Source organism: Tilletiopsis washingtonensis (assembly GCF_003144115.1).
Source record: "Tilletiopsis washingtonensis strain MCA 4186 unplaced genomic scaffold FA09scaffold_12, whole genome shotgun sequence".
NCBI lineage: Eukaryota > Fungi > Basidiomycota > Exobasidiomycetes > Entylomatales > Tilletiopsis > Tilletiopsis washingtonensis.
Window position 1 is genome coordinate 50878 of NW_020312009.1, and position 23867 is coordinate 74744.

The following is a 23867-nucleotide window of genomic DNA, read 5'->3' on the forward strand; positions in this document are numbered from 1 at the left end:
GCATGCGCCGCAAGCGTGCGGCGCTCGGACCTCCCCATCCGCGCAGCCGCAGCCGCAGCCGAGGAGCGCTCGTCGCGGCGCCAGAGCGGTCTCCGTCTCCTCTGCGCATCACAGGAAGAAAGGGGGCGGCGCGGCACATCTCGCGCCCGCCGCGCCGGCATCGTCGTCACCGCCGCGGCGGCCTCTGAAGTCTGCCCAGCAGCGCAGCGCACCAGCGGCGCGGCGGCTTATCCTGCGCCTTTGCTGCGGCTGACGAGGTGCGAGGAGCGGGCCGCGGAGAAGCAGCGAACGCACCCGCCTCGCGTGGGAGCTGGAGGCGCACCCCGGTGCGCGGCGTGGCGCCTCTGACGCACGCCAGGAGAGGAGCAGGAGCAGCGGCGGTGCGCCCGTGGGCCCGGCCTGCCCCTGAGTCGAGGCTGAGTGCCGCAGCGGGGCGGGGTGCTCGTCTGCCCCATCGCCCGACGCCCACGCCAGAAGGGGCACTGGCCTCGCCTCGGCTGCGAGCGAGCACAGACGGCGCCTCTCGCGAAGGCGACTTGCTCGGGCTTGGAGGGAGAGCAGCGCCCGCACCGTCTCACCCACCTGCCGCTGCTCCACCACGCCGGTTGCGGTGCCTCGGCAGCGGGCTTCCCTGCGGTGCGGTGCGGCCGGCATTCGCACGCTCGCCATGCTTGTGCCGAGGCGTGCGGTGCGGTGCACGCTCCGGGACGCGGCGCCGAGCTGAGCGATGCTGCGCTGTGGTGCTGCGGCCACCGGGTGCGGCGCGGGTGTGCTGCGAGGTGCGCGCTGGGCGGCAGCGGCTGCTCTCATGCTGCCGCCTCCGCAGCGGCGCGAAGAACGGATGCCTGCTGCGATGCTGCTCTGCCGCCTGCGAGCCGAGCTCGGCGGTGGGCTCGGCGCGGGCGCGCTGCAGCACGCAGCACCGCAGCGGCGCCTGCCCCCTCTCGGCCCGGCGCGGCGTGTGAGCACGAGGCGCACGCTCGGAGCTCCTTCGCGCGGCGCCCGTGCACGCCGCGCCGCCGCCGCCGCGCCGCCCGTGCCCTCTGCTCTGCTGCCCGGCGCCTGCTCTGCTCTCTGCGCCGCGTGCTGCAATCTCGAGCTCGGCGCCCCGGCCTCTTCCCGCGCTGCAGCCCCTCTCGCCCTCAACGCCTCAGCAGCAGCGTCACCCAGAACGCTCCTCACGCTGCACCGCACTCGCAGCTGCTCCTCTTGCCTCAGCACCCTGCACTGCTGCGCCACGCCCACACTCTCTCTCGCATATCTCCTCGCCTCGCCCTCATCCTTCACGCTCCCGGGAGGCTCAGGCAGCCTTCGTCGACGGGCGCTGCTGCGTCTGCTCTCTGCCCGCCAAGGCGTCCTCCACTCGTCGCCGTCTCGCCTTCCTTGCTCTGGTCACGGGTGTCTGCGTCGTGCTCGCGCTCTCTCCGTCTCGGTCCGCACCCGTCATCGCCTCATCACCACCCCCTCGCTGCGCCGCTGTCGCAGCTCCCGCTCCAGCACCGCTGCCTGCCTGCGATCCGCGCACCTGCGGCATCGCTCCAACACCTCTCCCAGCACACGTCTACCTTGCCGCCCAGCATGTCGACGGCGCTCGATGCCGCCGCCGACTTTGATGCCTTCATCGACATCGACGGCTCCGGCGCGCCCGACAGCCCGCTGCCGCAGCCGGCCGGCGACACGCCCAAGCTGCTCTCGCGCACGGCCGCCGGCCGGCCGCAGCATGGGCGCCGTCCGACGCCGCTGAGCATGAGTGCGCTGCCGGCGCACCTCACCGCCGGCAGCGACGCACACTCGCCGGCCTTCCACGGCAACGGCATGGCGTCGCCGATGAACGCGCCCTCGAGCCCATCGGTCGGCGACATGTTCACTTTCGCCAGCGCCGCCGGCACGCCCACGACGCACTCCGCCAGCCTGCACAGCCTCTCCTTCGACTTCTTCGACGGCGCCGCACTGCCCGGCAGCGTGCCCTTCGCCGGCGCGCCCGCGCATCTGTCACGCGAGGGCGCCGCCGACGCACACGCGCGCCAGCCCGCGGGGCCCGTGCAGGAGGTGTACGCCGCGAGCTACGAGCATGTGCCGTCGCCGCTGGCGTGGAACGTGAGTAACACGGCCGCCACGCCGGAGCAGCACCGCGCCGCCAGTGCCTTCTCGGCGGCTGCGGCCAACCGCGCCGCAGGCCGCGGTGCCGAGGCCGTGCACGCCGGCGCCGAGAACGAGCAGCTCGCCTTTGGTGCGCCGTACGCCTCGCCCAACAAGATGCTCGACCCCAACGGCTACGGCATGCCCTTCATGCCGTTCAGCCAGCACGATGCATCCATGGGCATGCACGGGGTCGGCCCGTTCCAGCAGCACCACAACTACGCCGCATTCGCGCACGGGCCGCCGCAGGGCCACGCCGTGCCTGGCGCCGCGCACCCGAGCTTTGCCGGCGGCGACGAGGGCCCGTCGCCGTTCACCGAGGACCGCAGCAGCCCCGGCTCCTCGACGGCGCCCACGAGCACGGAGCGCCACTCGCCGCCGCCGCCGGAGAAGCGCCGCCGCCTGACGGTCTCCGACGCGCCGCCGCCGCAGCAGCCCGTGCACGACGAGGAGAGCACCGCCAAGGCACTCGCTGCAGCCGTCGCAGCTGCTGCTCCGGCACCGCCCGCCAAGAAGGCCGCACGCAAGGCGAGCAAGCGCAAGACCAAGGCGGAGAAGAACGCCGAAGCGGCTGCAGCAAAGGCGGCCGCCGACGAGGCGCCCGCCAAGCGCGACAGCATTGTCAGCATCGAGGCCAGCGCTGCGGCAAGTAACGCCGGTGATGCTGCGTCCGAGGCGGCAAACGGCGACCGCGACGACGTCGAGTCTGTCACGTCCGCGTCGCAGTCGGGCAAGCGCGCTCCGCCGTCGGCCTCGCACGTCACCGAGAACGGCCAGCCGTTCCCGGTGATCGACACGTCCGCCAAGCACTCTTCGCTCTTCGTGCCGCCCGACACGTCGGGGCTCACGAAGCGCGAGGCGCGGCTCGTCAAGAACCGCGCCGCGGCGTTCCTGTCGCGGCAGCGCAAGCGCGAGCAGTTCGAGGAGCTCGAGTCGCGCTGCCGCGCCATCTGCCGGCTCGTGTGGCGCATGTGGGAAGTCGTCGCTGGCCCGGACATGAGCTGGGACATGTTTGGCCAGACAATTCTGCCGCAGCTGCTGCAGGACGAGGCGCCCGAGGTGCGCGAGGCCCTCGAGATGATCGTCGCCGGCAAGGGCGCCTCGATTGCCCCTACGGAGGAGTCCATCGCGCAGAACTCGTCGTCGGGCGGCACTCAGCGCTCGACGGTCTCGCCGGCAAAACAGACGGTCAAGCGCGAGCGCGACGAGGACTTTGACGACTCGTTCGCCAGCGTCGCCAGCAGCCGAGCCGTGCACAGCTCGCACGGACGCAACAGCAGCCTGAGCAGCAGCAGCGGCAACAGCAGCGCCAGCACTGCCTGCACCTCGGTCAACCAGGACGCTCAGCAGGAGCCGCAACAGCATCAGCCGCGCGACAAGTCCGATGCATCTGCCAAGGCTGCGCAGCAGAGCGCGCCGCCCCACTCGCCCCACGACGAGCGTCCTTTTCGATCAGGGGCGTCGGCGAGTGAGACTGGCGTCTCGCTGACACTTGGCCCCGAGCCGGAAGGGAAGCAGGAGGGAGGCGCAGAGGGCAGCGGCGCGGCGGTGCTGCCTGCTGAGGGCGCCGGCAGTGCTGTGCAGGCGACTGCGGCGAGCGCCAAGATGCAGCGCAGCAGCTCTGGCCGCGGTGCGATGCAGCGCACGGCGAGCGGCCTGCAGAAGCGCAGCGCCGGCGGCATGGCGCTGATGGTCATGCTGTTCGGCTTCGCCTTTCTCGGCCTGCCGGCGGGCGCGAGCTCGGGTGGCCTCGAACGAGCACCCGAGAGCAGGTGCGTTGCAGCGCGGCAGTGCGCAATGCACACGACTCCTGACACATCTGCCGTAGCGCCTTCAACATGGGTCCCGTGCTGGCCCCGTTCGCACAGCAGACGACGAGTCCCGACGGCTTGCTCTGCAGCATCAGCAGCAAGGACGATGAGGAAGAAGCGTCGGAGTCATCTGAACGCCCCGCAGCCTCGTCTGCGATCGACATCCTCGCTGCCTCCTCGCACTCTTCTGCCGCTGCGGACGAGATGAACATCGACGACCTGCTCGACCTACATCACACCAAGTCCACGGCCCAGTCCGAGGGCGACGTCGAGGCGACGCTGGTCGACATGGCAGCTAAGCCGCGTGGCAGCGGGCCAATCGGCGACTTCCGAGGCATGAGTCTCGGTGCCCTGGGCGCTCATCTCGGACGCCATGGCCTCGACGTGGAGCAAGGCTTCATGCTGATGGGCCCAGGTGCACCGGCGGCGGCAGACGCCGAGGCGCCCGATGCAGGACAACAAGCTCCTGCAGCGTTGCGCCTCACCCTCTACATGCCGACTGCGCGTGCAACGGAGGAGCAGGCACGCCAGCCTGCTCAGCATGCAAGCACTCCGACCTCTAGCGCATCGCCAAAGCTGCCCCTCGAGCTTCAGCGCAGCCTAGCGCGGTCAGCGACCATCGATGCGCTGCGCGCGCAAGGAAAGGATGCACGAAGCATCCTCGATGCCGCGACGTCCGAGCATCGCCCGCAGCCTTCGCCGAGCGCCTCGCAGCCAGCCCGCGAGCTGCCAAGTGCAGCACCAGGCGCGGAGTTCCTGGAGCTCGAGCTCGGCCTCGCCGGCGGAGCGTCTGCCTCGGCCGCACACGTGGCGCAGCTGCTTCTCGCGGGCGCACGCGCCGCCGCACGCAGCAGTGCCTGATGGCTCGTTGCTTGTGCCCGTCTCTCTTCGCTGCAAACACGATCCTCTAACGACTCCTAACTTGTTCCTCCCTCTCTCTCTCGACTCTGTCATCGCCGCCGCCGCCTCCCTGCTAGACCGCCGCGCCGCCTCTACTGCGCTCGGCTGCCGCTTCACCTCCCTCAAGCCGACCATGGATCCTTTTAGCCGCCGGAGCGGCCGCTGTATCACTCCTGTTCGCACGTGCGCGCCCTCCGAGCGCGCGCTCATCTCCCTGGCCTCCATCCACTCCCGTTCCTGATCTCGTTCCTGATCGCCCCCATCCACGGCGATCCCCACGCGGCACGCCCTCGGCACGGCTCGACGCACTCTCTCTCGCGAGGCCCACGACGCCCGTCGTCGTCGGCGCCTCGACGGGCCGCCTCATGCACTCCATCTAGAAGACGAAAAGACGAAGGACATACGTGGGCAGGGCCGAGCAAAGACACGGCAAAGGGCAGAGATGTGTGGGGATGGTGCGATCGCGACTCTGTGTAGACGAACAAAGAAGCCGGAGAGGGTTGTTGGGCGGGACAGATAATCAGATGAATCATCAAGCAGATGTGGTGCTGTCGCTGAGAGCCCTCCATGCCGGCGACGGGAGCTGCTTGCTGCGCAGGCGGCGGGAGGGAGACATAGAGCGGCAAGGGCACTGCGGTACCGTGCGACCGCATCCGGGCGCGCGCGGCGTGGGAGCCGCCTCGGGATGCGGGCAGTGCCGCAGCGCCGCTCTGGGACCTCGTGTTTGGCCTGTCCCTGGCCCTCTCTCCGCTGCTTCTCCCAGCGCCAGCTTCTCCTCTGTGACGCTGCGACCTGGTCGCCTCGAGCATTCAGCAGCGTCTCCAGCAGATGCAGCACCCCGGCGGAAGGCTGGGTGGAGATTTGCACTCCGCAAGTCTTAAGTCGGCGTCGCGGGGTGCGCTTGCTGGGGTGCTGCCGCCGTGCCCAGCAGCGCTCGGGCGCGCCCCTCTCGCTGCGTCGCCGCATGAGGTGCAAGCTCCGCCGTGCGCTCCTGCGCGCGCGACGACGCCGGCGAGGCTCGCCGCCTGTGTGTGTCGCGCGCGCACTCACGCCGCATGTGCGTGGGCCGCGCGCCGTGCCGGCCGCTCTCTGCCCCTGCCGTGCGTCTGGTGCTGGCCGCCGGCACGGCAGCAGCAGCGCGCGCAGCAGGCCTCGCCTTGCGCTCGCTCGCTGCAGCTGGACGCCGACTGCGTCTGCCACTGGGCCGCACCGCATCGTCGTGCTCGTCGTCGGCGGTGCCGGCCTGCGCCGCTCCGTACCGTCTCACCTCCATCACCGTTGCCGCCGCACCCCGTCTTGCTCGCTCCTCGCCGCGCGCGCCGCATCCCTCTGCCGCTGCCGCGCGCGAGCCGCCGCTCCTGCTGGCGCCCGCACCCCTCGCTCCTGCCGCCGCGGCCCATCTCGTGGGCGCGCACACCCGCTCGCCAGGCCGCACCCTCTCGCACTCCTCCGGCCGTCGTCCGCCTCGCTCTGCCGGCCGGCCACGCCGCTGCACGCTGCCGCAGCCGCGCGGCGCCATGTCCGCCTCTGCGGACGCCGGCCTGGCGCGCCGCACCGCCGACAGCCCGCAGGGGCGCACACTGCGCAGTGCCAGCTCCGTCAGCGACGAGAGCGGCGAGCGGCACGGCGGCTCGGCGCAGGGCTCCGTGTCGAGCGCCACGGGCCTCGCCATCCCGTCTGCCGGCCTCACCGCCGCCGGCAGCTCCACGCACCCGTACGCCAACCAGGGCACGCAGCACCGCCGGCCCTCGGCGCAGAGCAGCGGCTCGGGGCGTCCGCGCTCCGTCAACTCCAGCGTCGCACACTCGCTGCGCTCGGGCACGCCGCCGACGGCCGCCAGCGGCGCACGGCCCGGCTCGCGCAGCCGCATCCTGGCGAGCAGCCACGCGGCGTCGGCGGACACGGTGCCCGCATGGCGCGAGGCGCCGCCACGCTCGCCGCCGCGCGCCAGCGACTACGGCCTCGAGCGCGGCGACACGCCGCCGCGCGGCAGCGGCAGCGCCTATTCGCTGCCCGGCTCGCCGCTGTACGGCAGCCTGGGCGCCGCGTCCAGTCCCAAGGGCTCGCAGCGCAGTGCGCACCCGTACGCCAATCTCTCGGCCAGCGGCTCGCGGCCGACGCTCTCGCCGGGCTCGGGCGCGCGCGCTCGGCGCTACCAGTCCAATCCGGGCTCTGCGTCAGGCGTAGACCCGATGCCGGAGCCCGTGCCGCCACTGCCGCGCATGTGCTCCGCCACGACGGAGAGCCAGAGCGCGGCAGCCGGGCTGGCACGGCCCGGTGCCGACAGCCCGCGCTCGGCCACAGCCGACAATGATTCCTTGCGACTGCAGAATGTCGGCGAACGCACAGTCTTGTCTTCGTCGGCGCAGACGATGGCGACGAGCATGTCGCAGGGCTCGCTGTCGAAGGCCTCGATGAATGGCTCGCGCGTCTCGCTGGAGGATGGCGCCCGGCACATGCCTGCCAAGACCTCGCTGCGGTCGCGTCTCTTTGGGCTGCGCAAGAAGAACAGCTCAGGGCCTACGTCTCCGCCGCTGTCGTCCTCCACCTACGGCGACGACACAGCTTCCATCTCCAGCTCGCAGGCTGACCACAGCTTCAGTCCGCCGCCGGAGCGCGGCTCGCGGCGCGAACGCGACGTCTCGGGCGGTACGATGGCGTCGATCTCGTCGAGCTTCATGTCTCGCTCCTCTTCGCGGCGCAGCGCGGCCGCGTCAGATACGGGGCACGGCGGTGGCGCTTCGCGCTCTCAGTCGGGCGGGCTCGCATTCCTCAGCGAAGGCGCACAGAGCACGTCTGCGTCCGCAGCCAAGGCGTACCGAGACCGCTGGGCCTCCGCTGAGCAGAGGCGCGGAGTCAGCGAGACGGACTCGTCCATAGAGGCTCACGGCGCGTGCGAGGAACCGCCAGCAGCGCGCAAATGTGAGTACCGACGCCGCGCGCTTGACTTTGCAGCGCCCTGCTACGGCAACGCTGATGTTTCCTACGTAAAGTTGCGAGCGTTGATGCGCCGTCCACATCAGCGCGCCCAGAGCTCGACATCGATGCCGACTCTTCCACTCTCGATGCGGACTACTCCGAGCGGCCCTCGCGGAGCGCCAAAGCTACAGTCACTGCCTCACCGCGGTTGGGCTCGCCTGCCCCGATCGACAGCCCGAGAAGCTCGGCGTTTCTGCAGCTGAGCGAGTCCGGCGGCGAGCGGCGGCGCCCAGCGTCTACAGAGCCGCGTGGAAGCCCGAGGCAGTCCGGCAATCTGTCGCTGCGGCCAGTCACAGCCGAGAGCTCGGCCCCTGCCCAGCTGCGGCCAGCGGCAGCCGAGAGCGCAGCGACGACACAACGCCCTGCCGACCTGGAGCGCTCCAGCTCGTACGATCGCGATGGCGCGCAAGGTCGCGCAGGGCGCACGTCGCGGCAGCGTCGGCCCGACAGCGTCAGCAGCTGGACGACTGTAGCCTCAAGCGCGCAGGCCGCGTCGCCGACGCCGCGCACAAGCAGCCTGCGGCCAGAACACGGCCTGCCGTCGCTGCAGCCTCTTCTGCCGCCGCGCTCCAGCTCGAGCGCGTCGCTGTCGCCGTCAGCCCTGGGAAGCGAGCTGAGCCCGCCGCTGTCGACTGTGGAAGGCAGCACCTCGCGATCAGCCGACCCACCGCGCGGCGCATCGCGCTTCCTCGACGCGCCCAGAGAGGCCGTCGCCCGCCTGGAGGCGGGCCCAGCAAGTCCTGCTGCTGCAACATCGACCAAGGCGACGGCGGGCGTGGCTGCGCTGGCCGCGCGCTTTGAGTCGTCGCAGGCTGGGAGCGTCTCTCCGGGGACTCGGCCGGCAACGGCCGACAGCGGACGCGCAACATCGTCCTTCCACGGCGCGAGCGCCCCAGGTGCTCGCTCTGGGATCTCGGAAGCGAGTGCAGCCGGAGCAGCGGGCAGCGGAGCACTGGCTACTATTCGAGCGCGCTTTGGTGCAGCAAGCGCGGCCATCGTGCCTCCTTCACCTGCGCGCTCAGAGTCTGGGCCTGGCTCCAGCGTGGCCACTTCGCCGACAAAGAGCGAGATGACCGTTCAGGAGCATAGCTCGATGGAATTCGTGTCGCCCGAGGCGTCTGTGGGCGGTAGCCAGGACAGCGCGCTGCGACGAGAGCCGACGCTTGGCTCGCCTGACAGCCACGAGAGCATGTCGACGGCGTACAACTCGATGCAGGCTGCCTCGCGTCACGCCAGTATCTCCATGACCGAGGAAGAGATCTACGCCACGCCGCCACTAGGTCCTCAACGCTTCTCTGACGCCAGCGCGATTCCGCCAATCACAGGCTCGCCGGCAGAGGACCAGAGGCGGCCGTCGCTGCCTTCGCTCCCGCCGAAGAATCCTTTGCGCAACCGACGCAGTCAGACGCCTGCCTCGCCGCCCGTGCCCGTGCCCGCCTCGCCAGTTGCGGTGCCTGGCGCAGTGGACGAGCGCACGCCTCCGCCGCTGTGCATCACGAGATCGACGCGCGCGCTCTCGATCAGCCCGCTGCGGAGCAGCATCGAAGTCTTCGGCCCGCAGATCGCCAACTTTGGCATGTCTCCAGGCGACACCGGGCCGCCGCTCCAACCGGATGGCGAGGACATCAGCCCAGGCTCGGCGCCTGCGCCGACACTACCTCCGGCGCCGGAGAGCATCCGCCTGGACCCTGCGCCGAAGAGCTTCGACATGCGCCGCGGCAGCAGTGCGCGCTCTGGCGTCAGCAGCGGGCAAGGCCAGAGCTTGCATGCACCGCCTGTGCCCTCAAAGGCGCAGGCACTCAGCCTGGGCCCGTCCTCGCTCGGCAGCGACATCGTTCTCGTGTCCGAACAGGGCCATGACACACCGACGGAGCAGCCGCCGACGCCGCACAAGTATTCGATGGGCCTGCGCAAGGCAGGCCCCGAGAGCCCGAGTGCCGAAGATGGGCCGGGCAAGCGCAAGACTGCGAAGCGGTGGCCCTTCTCTGGCCATTCGGCGAAGGAGAGCAAGACCGCGCGCGCTGCACGCAAGGCTGAAGCCGCGCGGCCGCAGATCCGTCGTGTCTTTGACTCGCCACACGAGGCGGACGAGGCAGAGCGCAGCGACGTCGACACTGGTGCCGACTCTCAGCGTCCAGGCTTGCCGCGCAGCGGCTCCTCACAGCGACAGCTCAGCAATCCCCTACACACGCAGGGCTCGCTTCCGTCGCTGCGTCGGCGCCGATCGTACGAGTCGCAGTCGTCACACGGGCGCTTTTCAGATGCCGCGCCCACGCCAGACACGTCGCTTGGGTCGCCTGCGCACTTCGAGAGCAACCCCACCTCTGCGAGTCGCGCGTCGCTCAACAGCTCGACCGCCATGCCGTCGCCCATCATCGCGCGCGAGGATCTCACGCCGGAAGGCAGACGTACGCTGAATCGCCGCAACGTGCTGCGCGAGCTCGTCGAGACGGAGAAGAGCTACGCCGCAGACCTCGCGGTCGTGCGCGACATCTACCTGGCGCGTGCGCGTGCGCGCTGCGGCATGCTCTCGCCGGCTCTCAACACGCCGCTGTCTGCGCTCAGCCACCCGCTGTCGCCCAACGGCGCGTTTGCCACTCCCATGTCGGCCTCGTCGTCCTCAGTCTTCCTGCCGCAACGCAACGTGTCGGGCGGCACGAGCGCGCCGCCGTTGCCGTCGAGCCGCTCTGCTGCTTCAAGCGCAGTCAACGCTTCCGCAGCATCAAGCCTGGCAGCGTCCGCGACCGCGCCGCACAGCCTTGCCTCGCCGGCCTCGCTGCACTCGAGCAACCCGAGCAACCGCTCGTCGACCTTCACAGTGTCTTCGAACACGTCGATGACTTCAGACTCGCACCCGCCGCCGCTGCCTGCGACGCCGCCGATGGCCACGTCCGGCAGCAACGGCTCCATGTCGACGTCCACGTCGGCGTCGGCGCTCACCCTGCACGCCGGCTCCGAGTCTTCGCCGGGACTGGGCATGTCTGGCAAGCCACTCGTGCACATCAACACTGCTGCCGGCGGTCTCTTCAGCCCCATGTCCGTGGTGTCGCCGTCGCCCTTGCACGTGGATGCACCGCTCACGCCGCTCGACATTCGCGTGGTCTTTGCGCACCTCGAGGCGTGTGCTGCATTCGCAGACGAGATGGCTGGCGCCCTGCAAGAGAACATGGGCCAGCTCGCGAACAGCGTGCCGACGGCTGAGGACCTCGAGAGCGCGCCGCAGGACGACACGATCGGCCGTATTTTCCTGTCTATGGTATGTCTGCCCGGGATGCGCGCCATAGCGACCCGCCTGACAGCCCTCCACAGATGCCGCGCATCGAGCAGGTGTACACGGCCTACTGCTCTCGCCACGAAATGTCGATGACGCGCCTCAACGAGCTCAACACGGCCTCGCCCAAGGCTGCCGCCTTCCTTCGCGAGTGCACAGAGGCAGCGCGCGCTCAGTGAGTAGCCGTCTTCACCATGCCCTCTTCTCTGACTGACAATCGCTGCGCGCAGGACGAACGCATGGGACCTGGGCTCGCTGCTGATCAAGCCCGTGCAGCGTGTGCTCAAGTACCCGCTCCTGATCCAGCAGATTCTTTCGAACACGCCTGCCGAGCACCCGGACTTCAAGAACTTGCAGGCTGCGCTGGTCGAGATCACGCAGGTCGCGGACAACATCAACGAGGTCAAGAAGCGCCAGGACCTCGTGGACCAGGTGCTCTCGGGCAAGGCGGCCAATGGGCGCACGGCAAGCCAGAAGGTGCAGCATGGCGCCACGAAGCGCCTGATGCGCCGCAGCGAGCGCGTCAAGGGCGCGCTCGTGGGACCCTCGATGGAGCTCGTCAACGACGACTATCCGCGCCTCGCCACTCAGTTCACCGAGCTGCACCGCAGCGTGCATCGCTTCGCCCGCCGCTGCGTGGACTGGTCGGCGCGGACGCGCCTGAGCTACGATGCAGAGATCAAGGTGCTCGAGCAGCTCGCCGCCGTGTACCGTCTGTCGCGCGGTGACGACGAGACGTCGCTGCCGCTGGAGGAGGACTACGACCAGACGCCCGAGGACCGCGTGCACGCGCTCGTGGCCGTCCTGCGCGCCGTTCTGGACGGCTCGTGGCGGCAGCTGGACAGCGACATTCGCTCGACGATCTATCCGATGGCGCAGCGCCTCGGCCAGATGTTCGACAACCCCAAGTCGGTCATGGCGAAGCGCAACGACCGCGAGATGGACTATGCGCGCTACCGCGCGGCCATGAACAAGTCGGGCAAGACGCCGGACCGTGCCATCATCGACAGCGCCAACGCGTTCGTGGCGCTCCACGCGCAGCTCCTCGACGAGCTGCCGCAGTTCATCTACGGCATCCAGACGTTGCTCGATGTCGGGCTGCAGGCCTTTGCGCGCCTGCAGGCCACGCACCACCTGCACGTCAGGCGCGCACGCCTGGAGTTCTGGCGCGACCACGCGGTGCTGAGTGGTGCTGCAGACGATGTCGTCGTCGATCCCGACACGCAGGAGCTCACGATCCGGCACGTGCAAGCGGTGCGCTCCTTCTGGCGCACGCATCAGGAGGCCGCCGCGACGGTGGAGTCGCTCGGCATTGCCGTGCGTGGCGCGGCGCCGACCGCAAGTGCAGCACCGAGCGAGAGTGGACATCGCACCGGCAGCGTGAGCGCGTTCGCCGCACCATCGTCGCTCAAGGAGCGACGCGAGAGCCTGTCGTCGTCCGCGCGGATCGTCTCTTCTTCGTCGGCCAGCAGTGCTATCGGCGAGGCGCCGTTCGAGTCTCGCAGCAGCGCCAGCGGTCCAGGCCTCCTGCTGCCCACAACGACCGGCCGGCGCTCCGGCGGCAGCGTCGCAAGCCTGATGCGCAGTCTCAGCGGAAACTTCAGCCGCGAGGCGTCGCCCTCGACGGAGACGCCCCCGCCGCTGCCGAACGGCGCTGCATCGCGCTCCGATGCCGCACCTGCGCCCGTCGAGAAGGACCGCGTAGCTGCACTGCCGCCGTCGCTGCCGCTCACGTTCAAGACGACTGGGCGCGACTCGTGGTTCGTGCTCAACGCCCGCGACGGCCCGATCGACCTGCCCTTCCTCAACGACCTCGAGGAGTCGGGCGTCACGCTCGAGCCCTACGACCTCTCGCCGGTGCTGGCGCCGTCGTCGCTGCCGTCGGTCGAGTCGAACGACGAGGTGCTGCGTGCGCCCGAGGCGCCCAAGCGCGCGCCGCCGCCGCCGCCCGCCGGCACGCAGCCCGACGGCCGGCAGAAGATGCGCGTCATTGCCTCATTGATGGCGCTCTCCGACTCGCCGCGGCGCGACCCCAAGGGCCGCCTCGGCTGGCCCTGGCTCACGTTCACGACGGGCCAGGAGGTCGCCGTGCTGTCGTACGACGCCGGCGACGGCCGCGAGCTGCTCTTCGGGCGCGGCGAGGACGGCGTGCTGGGCTGGTCGGAGCGCGACCTCTTCACTACCGTCTGAGTCATCTCTTCTAGTCTCTCGCACTCTCTCATTATCCCCATCGCGGGCGCGCAGGCTTGCGCGCCGCTGCTCTCTCCCGTCACATCTGTAGCCTCTACCCTTGCTGTACCTCGGGCCTGCTGCACCTGCCCGCTCTGCGGCGTCTCCTGCCCGGCCTCTTGCGCAACTCCAATCCGTCACGCTGCGCTGCTGCCACGGGTGTCTCCATTGCCTCAGTCCTCGCCCTCCAGGTCCACCTCGACAGTCGTGGCGAACACCTCGCTCAGCTCCGTGTCGAGCAGCTCCTTGAGCGTCGTCACCTGGCCCTCCTTGCTCCAGAACCAGATGCCGTGGGTGCCGTCGTAGTCGAAGCGTTTTGGGCCGCTGGCGGTGCGGTGTGAGCGAGCATGCGAGCAACTCGGGCCAGAGCGACGCACCTGGTGGGACTGCTGAGCCAGATCTGCTGGTTCGGCGGCTGCTTGTTGATGACATATGTGCCGGCGTCGCCTAGCCGCAGGTTCAGCACGCCAGACTGCGGGCGCGTGGCGTCAGCGCTGTCGGTGGGCCAAGTGACAAGCCGTGCGGCAAGGACAGCTCCAAGAAGCGTGCCCGCCGACTCACGAAGCAGCGACTCACCGAGTACTCGGCCTCGCGCTCCATGTTGGCGCCCGGGTGCTCCTCGGTGAGCAGCTCGAGGTAGTCGGTGAGCGCGTCGAGTGCGCGGTCCGCCGCGGCGTGGTACTCCTCGGGCGAGACCTTGCTGGCAGGCGCAAGGCGCGGCATGAGACGCAGGCAGCAGAGCGCGGAGCGGTCTGTGCGGCAACTCACGAGGCCACGTACTCCGGCTCGCGGTGGTGGTCCGAGTAGAGGCGCAGCTGCTCGCTGCGGCGCGGCAGCGAGGCATGTGCGAGGGCGGCGCGCGGCATGGCGCGGGCCAGTGCCACGCGGGCGGCGGGGGCGCGCAGGCCGAGGGTGCATGGCCGTGCCAGGCGAGGCAGCAGGCGTGCGGCAGACATGGTGGTGCAGCGAGGGTTGCGTCGTGGTGGAGAGAACGACGGCCAGGCGGCAAGGCCGTGCGGGAGTGGACGGCGTGACAGACGCGGAACTCGGGCAGCGCGCGCTTTCGCTCGTCCGGGCTGCACTTCTCTGTGCCGCCGCTTCAGGTGCTCTGCACCTCTGCAAGTGCCTCGTGCTTCTTCTGCTCCTCCACCGCCGCAAGCGCATCGCACTCGCACTCGCATGCCACGCCCGCCGCCAGCCGCCGCAGCTGCCGCCGGGCCGCGGCCGGCGTCGCACACCAAGCACGAGGCCAGCCTGCTCTACCCGCTGCCGTCGCTGGGCGCGCAGCTGCGCCTGGCGCAGGACTCGGCACGCGGCCAGTCCACCGGCACCACGCTCTGGCTCAGCGCCCAGATTGCCGCCTGCTGGCTGCAGGCGCACCCGGTGCGCGCGGGCAAGGCAGCCAAGACGGCCGAAGAAGGGACGAGTGCGGCAGATGGATCGGCATCGACGCCCGCCCTTGACCCGCCTACGCCGCTCCGCGCCCTCGAGCTCGGCTCGGGCACGGGCTTCCTGGCCATGGTGCTGGCGCTGCAGGGCCTGGCGGTGCTGGCCACCGACATCGAGCCGCCGCTGAGCAGCGTGCTGCGCCCCAACCTGGCGGCGAACGGCAGCACTGCAGTCGCAGCGCCCCTTGACTGGGCCGACACGCCGGGCGACAGCAGCGGCATTGGCAGTGCCGACGACGAGATGCGTGCTGCCGACTGGCTTGCGCAGCTCGGTGCCGCCGCCGGCGTGCCGTCGCCCTGGGACGTGCTCGTCTCGGCCGACACCATCTACCATCCGCAGCTGCTGCACCCGCTCTGCCGCACGCTGCGCGCCGCCGTGCTTGCCTCGCGCCGCGACGGTGTTGAGCCGCATGTGCTGCTGGCGCTCGAGCGCCGCGACCCGGCCCTCGTCGACGAGGCGCTGCGCACCGCCGAGCGGCATGGCTTTGCACTGCAGCGCCTGCCGCCGCGCAAGGTGCGCCGCGCCGTCGACGCGCACCTCGGCAGCGCGTGGCCGCGCGACGAGTGGGAGGAGGTCGAGCTGTGGACGCTGCAGCTCGTCGACGACGCCGCGCTGCTGCGGCTGGCAGCGACGTAGTGTGCGTCACGGCGGCGAATGATCACGTCTCCTGCCTCTCTCTCCGCAGCGGCCCCACCGCGCGCCTCCCACCAACGCCGCGCTGCTGCGCCTGGCCGCGGCCTCTGTGTAGGCCGGCGACGGACCCTCTGGCACCACGGCGGGCCTCGCCGGCCCTCGCACTCCTCCTCGTCGTCGGCAAAAGGGCAAAAAGAGGATGCTACCGGCGGGATTCGAACCCACGTCGCGATCTGATCCACAAAAATGGGAAGGTCGCATGCTGGCCACTGCACTACGGCAGCATGTGAACTCGAGTCGCCAAATCTAGCGTATACAAGCCTCTTCTCGAACCCAGTGACTGTCCTCAGGCGATGGCAACGAGAAGAGGGCCTTTCGCGACTCCGGCAGCGGGGATGCCGGCGGGCATGCGAAGCGCCAGGTGCTGTGCGCGGCCGGCGCCGCCTGCGTGCTGCATCGTCGACGAGCTCACCGCGCCTCTGAGCATGACGCGGCCATGACGAGCGCCGTCTCCGCGCCGCCGATGCATCGAGCAAGAAGCAGGCTGATGCGATGGGCGCGGCAACGTAAACGTGGGGAGAAGAGGAGGGTGTAGGGCCGCGGCACCGACGCCGTCATGGGACGAGGCAGATGCAGCACGCAGATCTGGGGTGCGTGCGACGCGCCCTCGCGTAGGCTGCGGCCGCGCGCCGTGCAGCAACGGCAGGTCAGCACCCTGCCAAGCGAGCGAAGATGCGCTGCCGCTGCAGCCATCCTCGTCTGCAGAGCATCGCTCGCTCCTGCTCCTGTCAGCAGCACCGACGTCGCTGTGGGATGGGCGTCATGGGTGCGCAGCGCAGGCTGGCGCTGCGATGGGCGCGGCGCGCTGTCCCGGCGGAGCGCATCGTCCCAGGGGGCGCGCGAGGCCCCCAAGTGCGGCGGTAGGCACCAGAAGAGCTGCCGTGCGCGAGCAAGGCACGCCGCGGCAGGGGAGCGGCGCCGCCTGCAGCACGGCGCGCGTGCGGCGTCTCTGCGCGGCGGGCGTGGAGGGCAATTCGTGCTCCGCTGCGCCGCATCCCGCCTGCCGCTTTGCAAGCGCGAAGCCCATCGCGCCGCTACGTGCGTGCCTTTGCAAAGAGAGGCGCTCGATGTCGCGTGCGGGCGCGTCTATTCTGACGCCGAGGGGCAGAGACGTGGCGATAGAGGGCCATCGAAGCGGCTGTCCCGATGGTGGGATCGACGGGCGCAGGGCAGAAGTGGGGCTGCACAAGCGTGATGAGAGCGAAGGGCCGGGCGCGCCGCTGCTGTGCTGCTGCCCGGCTATGGTGCCCGAGCGCTGCATGCTGTTGCTGCGGCGCTGCTGCCTCGCTCCATCTCTTGCGGAGCCGCACTTTTCCCGCTGCTGCGCGAGGTTGCTGCCGGGCGTGGCAGCAGCGAGCGGCGCTCGGGGCGGCGAGATGCGCCGGCGGCTGCGCTGCGGCGTTCAGCGCTGGCCGCGTCTTTGGAGTGAGATGCGCCCCGCCGGCGCGGCGTCTCAGCCCAGGCAGGAGGCAGAGGCAGCCACGCTGGCGACACTAAGACTGGGCGCCTGCCCGCACCCGAAGATTGCGCCGCGCTGCTGCACGGCACAGCGGCGGCCGCTTCCAGGCACCTCGGCCGCCCGGCGAGCAGCGCTTGTCTGGGCCGGGCGGCACAGGCGGGCGAGCGCGGGAGAGAGCAGCGCGCAGCGGGTGCGCCAGGCGAGGAGAGGGCGGGCGGGCGACGTGAGCGCGCTGCGACGCGCCTCGCCTCGCCTCGCCCTCGCCGTGGCTGCCGCTGCCGTCGCCCAGCCTCGCTCCCGCACACCACACCCGCAAGCACCGCTCTCGCACCCACCCGCGCCACGTCCACCGCCGCACCGATGGACCCCAGCGCGCAGCCGCCGGCAGGCGTGGCCGAGCAGCAGCTGCCGCCGCCGCAGCTGGCCGCCGCAGCGCCGCCGGCGTCGGCGTCGGCGGGCAGCTTCAACGCGCTGTGGCTGCTGCTGCTCATCCCCATCGTGCTGCTCTTCGCCGCGCTGCTGCTCCTCACCTGGGTGCTGCTGCGTCGTCGCCGCCGTGCACGATCCCGCCGCAGCGTGCTGCGCAACGTCGGCCTCGTCCTCGCCGACGACGCGCGCGAGAAGGAGCGCGCCGAGCAGGCACGCCTCTCGCGCGCCGGCAGCGTCGTCTCGCGCCTCAGCCGCATGGCCAGCAGCCGCAGCGGCCACGGCGGGCCCGCGCGCAGCGCCAGCCTCAGCCACACGGCCAGCACGCGCCACGGCGGCGCGCCGCTCGACACCGAGAGCGAAAAGGCGGCGCACTTCGACTACGTCGAGGAGCTGCTGCTGGCACGCGGCGCCCTCGGCGCCTCGCAGCGCTCCGCCGGCGGGCGCCAGGCGCGTCCACGGCCGCCGCCGGCCGCCGTGCTGCACCCGCAGCGCAGCTTCACGCCCGGCACGGAGCGCATTGCGCTGGCCGACGAGCCGGCGCCCAGCTTTGAGATCCTGCCCGCGCCCGGCGCAGACGTCGAGGCTACTGCTGGTGCTGAAGAGGCGCCCGAGGTGGCAGAGGCGGCACCTGCACCGGCCATCAGCGTGCCACCGCGGGTGCGCATCGCCACCGGTGTGCGACCAGGCGGCCACGCCATGCGCCGCAAGGACCTCTCCGTCATTGGCGAGACGTCGCTCGGCAGCGTCGGCGACAGCGAGAGCACCGACCTCTCGGCACTGGCGTCGCAGCCGAGCGCCTCGCTCTCGCAGCCCAGCACGTCGCAGTCGCAGCCCAGCTCGCTCTCGCAGCCCGGCGCGCCGCACTCGCTGCCCGACTCGGCCGTCTTCTACTCGCCGCCGGCATCCACGTCGATGGCCTCGTCCGAGGACGACGCTGGCGACTCGCCCATCACGCCGACGACGGTCGGGCGCAACAACTCGCAGCAGTCGTCGAGCGCGCACTCGAAGCTGGCCGACAAGTACGGCGCGCGCTCCACCGACAGCGCCGCGTACGTGGCCTCGCTGCAGCGCCACGACCCGCCCACGGCCACCGTGCCCGTCGAGATGCTGGCCGTGCCTGCGTCGCCCGCGTCGCCGCGCGAGAGCGACAAGGGCGGCCTGGCGCGCAAGCTCTCCAACGCCATGCGCCGCCGCGGCTCGAATGCCTCGCGCGCAAAGTCACCCGACGCCGCGCCGCGCCGCAGCTCCGCCTCGGCCTCGCACTTCTCCTTCGACGGCATGCGGCGCACCGCCAGTCCGGCCGCCGCAGAGCCGGCAGCGACGAGCCCGGGCGCGTGGACGTACACGTCGCAGGCAGACGAGTGGCGTCGGCGCGCCTCCATGTCGCCCACGCCCGGCGCCGCCGGCGCTGCAGGCAGCTCTGACGCGCTCGCGCGCTCCACGTCGCTCGGCACGGCGGCCGCGGCCGGCGCGCCGTCGCCGTCGCCGTACAAGAGCAGCAGTGCCTCGCAGCTGGCGCCCGCCGACGGCGACACGTCGGCGCTCTCGCTCAAGCGCTCCATCAGCATCGGCGTGGCTGGCAGCCGCTTCGTCGAGACGTTCGAAGACTGATGCACCGGATCACCCTCACTCGGACACTCCCTCTCACCACGTCCCTTCTCCTGTACTTATGTCACCCACCCCGGCCCCTCTTGCGTCTCTCGAGGCGCTCTGCCTCCACGTCACTGCACGGCCCCGTCTGCGTATTTGTATGCTTCTCGGCTCTCTCACACGCACACGGCCTTCCGCTCCGCCTCCTCAATTCGTCACACGTCACTTGCCCTCCGTCCTTCGTCTTCTGCTTTCCCATCTCTCCCTCATCTCGCTCGCCGGATCATCACACACACACACGCCGTGCGGCTCATTATGCAATCAACCTCTCCATATTGTAAATGCGCGTGTGCAGGCTGCATCTCGAGGGGCCGCTTGAAGAGCAGATGAGGGTGGTGGATCGCCGGTCAGCTCACTTCTTGCCGGCCTTCTTCCTGCGGTTCTTCTGCGCGCACGGGTTAGCTCACGAGGCGCATGGCACGTCGCCGCGGCACTGACCTTTTTCTTGGAGCTCTGGCCGTTTGCGCCTTCCGCAGCCGCTGAAGCACCGGCGGCCGCGGCAGGCGACGCCGATCCGCTGGCAGTGGCGCTGCTACTCTGCGTCGCACTGCTCGCTTCCCGCCGTGCGGACAGTGCGTTGGCAGCGGCAGCGCTGCCCGGCTGCTGGGCCTCGGAGCCTGCACGGCTGGCGTGCGGCGAGGACGACGCGCTGCCGGTGGCTGGCGCGTCGGCAGAGGGCGACGACATCGACGAGCTGCGCCGCAGCATCGATGCAATGCGCGTGCGCAGCCGCGAGGGCGACTCGCTTGCGCCACCTGCAAGCGATGTGTCGCCGCTCGACTCGACGCGCTCGAGGCGCGTGTTCGTCGGTGAGGAGCGGGTGGAGAAGCTTGACGTGGTCGCCGGCGGCTCAGCGGCCGGGACGCTCTCGTCGCGCTTCGGGAACTTGACCGGCGTCGCCTGACTCGGAACAGCGTCCGGCGCCAGCACCGGAGTCTCCTCAGGCTTGCTGGCCTCGGCGTCCACGGCGTACGGCGCAGCCTCCTTGGCCTCGTTCGGCGCTGCCGCAGTCTCATCGTCAGCGGTTGCCTCGGGCGCGTTGTCCGAGGCAGCCGGCGATGCAGCGATGGTCGGAAGCCTCGATGACGAGGCTTCTGGAGCCGCTTGCGCAGGCGACGTGGGTGACAGCGAGTCTGGCACCGGGCCAGCGGCAGGGTTGGACGGCGGCACGATCCCCAGGAAACCCTTGGGCGCCACTGCCGGAGCCTCTGCCAGCGGCTCGTCCGCGTCTGCGCTCTTGCTCGACTCCGGCTCGGCCTCGGCCTCCTTCTGCTCCGCGAGCGCCTCTGCGTCCTTGGCGTCGTTGATTTGCGCGCGCCACATCGACGCATACAGGCCGTTGCGCTGAACGAGCTCGGCGTGGCTGCCCGACTCAACGACGCGGCCGGCGTCGAGCACCACGATGTTGTCCGAGGCCACAATGGTGGAGAGACGGTGCGCGATGGTCAGAGAAGAGCGTCCGTTCATGAGCGTAGAGAGCGCGGTCTGCAGAGCGTGCTCGGTCGCCGAGTCGAGCGCCGATGTGGCCTCGTCGAGCAGCAGGATCTTCGGGTTCTTGAGGAAGGTGCGCGCGATGGCCACGCGCTGCTTCTCACCGCCCGAGAGACGCACGCCACGCTCGCCTACGACCGTCGCCAGGCCGTCCGGAAAGCTGAGAATGCGGTCCCAGATCTGCGCGGCGCGTGCTGCGGCTTCGACCGCCTCGTCGGACGCATTGACGTCGCCGTAGAGGATGTTGTGCTTGACGTCCATGTTGAAGAGCGACGGCTCCTGCGGTACGACGCCGATGGCGCGGCGCAGCGAGGCCTGCGTCACCTGGCTGATGTCCTGGCCGTCGATGAGGATCGCGCCAGACTGGATGTCGTAGAAGCGGTACAGCAGGCGCAGGATGGAGCTCTTGCCAGCACCGCTCTCGCCGACGAGCGCGCACGACGAGCGCGGGTCGATGCGGAAGCTGACGCCGTTGAGCGCGTTGTTCTGGCCGGGCCCGTAGGCAAAGACGACGTCGCGGAACTGGCGGACACGTGTGAGCAGGTTCCGGCTGAGCGCCGCATCGTCACACTCACCTCAATGACGCCTTCCGTGACGACGAGGTCCTTGGCACCGTCCACGTCGCGCACGTCTGACTCCTCCTGCAGCAGCTGCATGAGCTTGTCAGTGTCGATGAGGTTCGTCTGGATGACGCGGTACAGCGTGCCGAGCCAGTTGAGCGGCGCGACGACCTGCGCCAGGTACGTGAGGAAGACGACAAAGTCGCTCGACGTCGCGTCGCCGCGCACGACGGCGGCGGCGACCATGAGGGAAGCGAGCAGCGTGCCGACGGTGACGATGAGGTTCTGCACCATGTTGAGCAGCGACAGGCTGGCCGTGACCTTGAAGGACGCCTTCTGGTACGCGAGCAGGCTCGAGCGGTAGCGCTCGACCTCGTACGACTCGGCGCTGAAGTGCTTGATGACCTCCCAGTTGAGCAGGCAGTCGGTGTGGATGGCGCGCGAGATGCTGTCGAGATTGTTGGCCTGGCGGCGCAGCGCCGTGCGCCACGTCGTCATCTTGACCGAGACCCACGTGTAGACGACCATGATGAGGCCAAGCACAATGCCGACGAGCAGGCCGAAGCGCATGCCCAGGAAGATGACGGCGACGCTAAGGTCGACGAAGATCGGCACGACCTGGAAGAGCAGGTACTGGAAGAACGACGAGATGACGGCGCCGCGGTCGAGGATGCGCAGCACCTCGCCCGTCTTGCGCTTCGTGTGGAAGCTCATGCTGAGGTCCAGCAGGCGCTCGAACGACATAATGCTGATCTCGCGGTCCGAGTACTGCTCGACGGGGATCCATGCGTAGCCCTGCAGCACGCCGAGCAGGCCTCCGGAGCCCTGCAGCGCCTTGAGCGCCGCGTACAGCGCAATGTGCCACCACGGCGGCATGCCCGAGGCGAGGTCGTCGACGACGCGGCCCAGCGTGAGCGGCACGTAGAGGTTCACGAAGCGGCCGAGCACGAGAAGCACGGCGCAGGCGAGCGCAAGTAGCTGCAGCGTGACGGAGGCGCGCGGCCAGAGGTACGGGAAGAGCAGCTTGAGCCGTGCGAAGAAGACACGCAGCGTCGGCGGCGGCGGCTGTGCCGAGACGCTGAGGCCCATCGAGGCATTGGCAGCAGCGGCCTCAGACGCGGCCGTACGTGCCGGCTTGGGCGTCGCTGTCGCAGAGCCGGACGCCGTGCTGGTGCCCGTCGCGCCGTAGCCGTTGGACGACGTCGCGTTGAGCAGTGCGCTGCCCTCGGCGGCAGCAGGCGCCGAGCGGCCCGCACTGCTGGACGGCTGCTGCTCCTCGGCGGCCCGAGCGGCGGCATTGGCGTGCAGATCGCTGGCGCGCACAAAGCGCTGCGCATCCATGCACGCCAGCGCCGCAGCCGGGTAGAGGAGCGCGAGGCGCAGCAGCGGCAGCGCCAGCTGCGCCAGGGTCCACGGGCCCATCGTCGGCGGGCGCGCCGGCCCGGCCGACGAGGCGTAGAGGCCGAGCAGTGCACCATCGCCGAGCACACCAATTGCCAGTGCACCGAGCACCTTGCCGCGCCCGTATGCGCCGCGAGCGCGCGTCTCCCACTGGCACGCCGCCGCAACGGCGGCCCAGGCGATGACGCCGAGCAGCGCCGCCGAGTCGGCGCCGCCCCAGCGCGGCAGGGCCGGCGTCCAGGTCTTGGGCGGCAGCACGGCGCGCAGCACGATGAGCACGCCGGCGACGAGGTGCGTGGCGGCGAGCGAGAGGAGCAGGAAGTGCGTGAGCAGGCGGCGGCGCGAGCGCACGCGCACGATGACGGGCACGGGCTGCGGCAGCGCGCCGTCGCCGTCGCTGGCCGCGCCGGGTGCCGGCAGCTGTGCGGCGCCGGCCTCGGCGTCGCTCTCGAGCAGCGCCGGGCGCGCGCGGCGGCGGCGCACGACGGGGCGCAGCAGCGAGGCGAGCACGAGGAGCAGGATGAGCGCCGCGGGCAGCAGGCGCGCCAGGTGCAGCGCCGCCAGCTGCCACGGCGCCGCGGCGCCGGCGTGCATCTGTGCCCAGAGCGTGTGCGGCGACGGCGGCGCGCCGAAGAGGACGGCCTGGGCGGCCATGAGGAGCGTGTTGAGGGTGCGGGAAGAGGAGCGAAGACGCGCAGCCGCGCAGCAGGGAGACCCTCGGCGGACCCGTCGCGCGAGCGGGTGTTGGACGTGCTTACGTCAGCGCCTCCACGGCCCCGAGCTGCTTGCCGCCAAGCTGCTGCGGTGTTTCGTGCCTCCCGACCGCCACTCCCGCGCACCATGTCCAAGTGCGTCTGCTGCTGCACGTCGCCAACCGCATACCGCTGACGCGCACGCAGGCACCACCCGGATCTGATCCTCTGCCGCAAGCTGCCGGGCATCGCCATCGGGCGCCTGTGCGAGAAGTGCGACGGCAAGTGGTGCGTCGCAGCGCCGGCCTTGCCTGTCGCACATCGCTGACCCGCCGCCGCCGCAGCCCCATCTGCGACTCGTACGTGCGCCCGGCGACGGTGGTGCGCATCTGCGAGGAGTGCAACTTCGGCACGTACGGCGGCCGCTGCATCGTCTGCGGCAGCCCGGGCATCTCGGTGAGGCGGCGTGGGCATGCGTGCGACACTTGGGGCGACGCTGACACTCGGCACACGCACAGGACGCATACTACTGCGCAGAGTGCACGCGCCTCGAGAAGGACCGCGACGGCTGTCCCAAGGTGGTGAATCTCGGCGCCAGCCGTACAGATCTCTTCTATCTGCGCAAGAAGAACCAGACGCAGGCCGGCGGGTGAGTGGCGCAGGCGTCGGCCAGAGGTGGCACGTACGACGTCGTCCGCCGGGAGAGGCACGGTC

At 70.6% G+C, this 23867-nt stretch overlaps 7 protein-coding genes and 1 non-coding gene across 8 annotated transcripts; 5 read left to right on the forward strand and 3 right to left on the reverse strand.

The window, feature by feature from the left end:
• Positions 1 to 1086: 1086 nt before the first annotated feature.
• FA09DRAFT_38049 (hypothetical protein) lies at positions 1087 to 4934 on the forward strand (the record flags this gene model as incomplete). The annotated part of the gene is made up of 2 exons (XM_025745626.1): positions 1087 to 3911; positions 3968 to 4934. Coding segments are annotated over 2 exons (3669 nt in total), but the record flags the coding sequence as incomplete, so codon positions are not given.
• A 1191-nt stretch (positions 4935 to 6125) lies between these two features.
• Positions 6126 to 13474, forward strand: FA09DRAFT_360859 (hypothetical protein). Its single transcript, XM_025745282.1, has 4 exons — positions 6126 to 7772; positions 7844 to 11085; positions 11139 to 11275; positions 11331 to 13474. The coding sequence occupies exons 1-4, from the start codon at positions 6368 to 6370 to the stop codon at positions 13288 to 13290; spliced, it is 6744 nt and encodes a 2247-aa protein (XP_025597806.1). The 5' UTR covers positions 6126 to 6367; the 3' UTR covers positions 13291 to 13474.
• On the reverse strand, positions 13310 to 14310 carry FA09DRAFT_330220 (Frataxin). The gene is made up of 4 exons (XM_025742516.1): positions 14098 to 14310; positions 13906 to 14029; positions 13707 to 13801; positions 13310 to 13653 (listed from the first exon to the last, which is right to left on the reverse strand). The coding sequence occupies exons 1-4, from the start codon at positions 14283 to 14285 to the stop codon at positions 13503 to 13505; spliced, it is 558 nt and encodes a 185-aa protein (XP_025597807.1). The 5' UTR covers positions 14286 to 14310; the 3' UTR covers positions 13310 to 13502.
• Positions 14311 to 14483: 173 nt separating this feature from the next.
• Positions 14484 to 15726, forward strand: FA09DRAFT_330221 (hypothetical protein). Its single transcript, XM_025742517.1, has one exon. The coding sequence runs from the start codon at positions 14509 to 14511 to the stop codon at positions 15412 to 15414; it is 906 nt and encodes a 301-aa protein (XP_025597808.1). The 5' UTR covers positions 14484 to 14508; the 3' UTR covers positions 15415 to 15726.
• On the reverse strand, positions 15612 to 15695 carry FA09DRAFT_t34. Its single transcript has one exon. It is a non-coding gene; the product is annotated as a tRNA-Gly (tRNA).
• Positions 15727 to 17249: 1523 nt separating the features above from the next.
• On the forward strand, positions 17250 to 19282 carry FA09DRAFT_330222 (hypothetical protein). The gene has a single exon (XM_025742518.1). The coding sequence runs from the start codon at positions 17291 to 17293 to the stop codon at positions 18968 to 18970; it is 1680 nt and encodes a 559-aa protein (XP_025597809.1). The 5' UTR covers positions 17250 to 17290; the 3' UTR covers positions 18971 to 19282.
• Positions 19257 to 23115, reverse strand: FA09DRAFT_343415 (hypothetical protein; the record flags this gene model as incomplete). The annotated part of the gene is made up of 4 exons (XM_025744598.1): positions 19257 to 19394; positions 19448 to 21022; positions 21076 to 22833; positions 22945 to 23115. The coding sequence occupies 4 exons, from the start codon at positions 23113 to 23115 to the stop codon at positions 19362 to 19364; spliced, it is 3537 nt and encodes a 1178-aa protein (XP_025597810.1). The 3' UTR covers positions 19257 to 19361.
• Positions 23116 to 23301: 186 nt separating this feature from the next.
• FA09DRAFT_334397 (PHF5-like protein) lies at positions 23302 to 23806 on the forward strand (the record flags this gene model as incomplete). The annotated part of the gene is made up of 4 exons (XM_025743728.1): positions 23302 to 23309; positions 23361 to 23441; positions 23498 to 23609; positions 23672 to 23806. 4 exons carry the CDS (start codon positions 23302 to 23304, stop codon positions 23804 to 23806), a joined length of 336 nt encoding a protein of 111 aa, XP_025597811.1.
• Positions 23807 to 23867: the final 61 nt, after the last annotated feature.

Excerpts from the sequence above, each read along its gene's own strand:
- FA09DRAFT_360859 (XM_025745282.1), top strand. The coding sequence starts at position 6,368 with ATGTCCGCCTCTGCGGACGCCGGCCTGGCGCGCCGCACCGCCGACAGC. Across the intron at positions 7,773-7,843 it reads ACCGCCAGCAGCGCGCAAAT|TTGCGAGCGTTGATGCGCCG; the intron begins GTGAGTACCGAC and ends TCCTACGTAAAG. Across the intron at positions 11,086-11,138 it reads GCCGTATTTTCCTGTCTATG|ATGCCGCGCATCGAGCAGGT; the intron begins GTATGTCTGCCC and ends AGCCCTCCACAG.
- FA09DRAFT_330222 (XM_025742518.1), top strand. The coding sequence starts at position 17,291 with ATGGACCCCAGCGCGCAGCCGCCGGCAGGCGTGGCCGAGCAGCAGCTG.
- FA09DRAFT_330220 (XM_025742516.1), bottom strand. The coding sequence starts at position 14,285 with ATGTCTGCCGCACGCCTGCTGCCTCGCCTGGCACGGCCATGCACCCTC. Across the intron at positions 13,802-13,905 it reads AGCGCGAGGCCGAGTACTCG|TCTGGCGTGCTGAACCTGCG; the intron begins GTGAGTCGCTGC and ends ACGCGCCCGCAG. Across the intron at positions 13,654-13,706 it reads TGGCTCAGCAGTCCCACCAG|CGGCCCAAAACGCTTCGACT; the intron begins GTGCGTCGCTCT and ends CCGCACCGCCAG.
- FA09DRAFT_330221 (XM_025742517.1), top strand. The coding sequence starts at position 14,509 with ATGCCACGCCCGCCGCCAGCCGCCGCAGCTGCCGCCGGGCCGCGGCCG.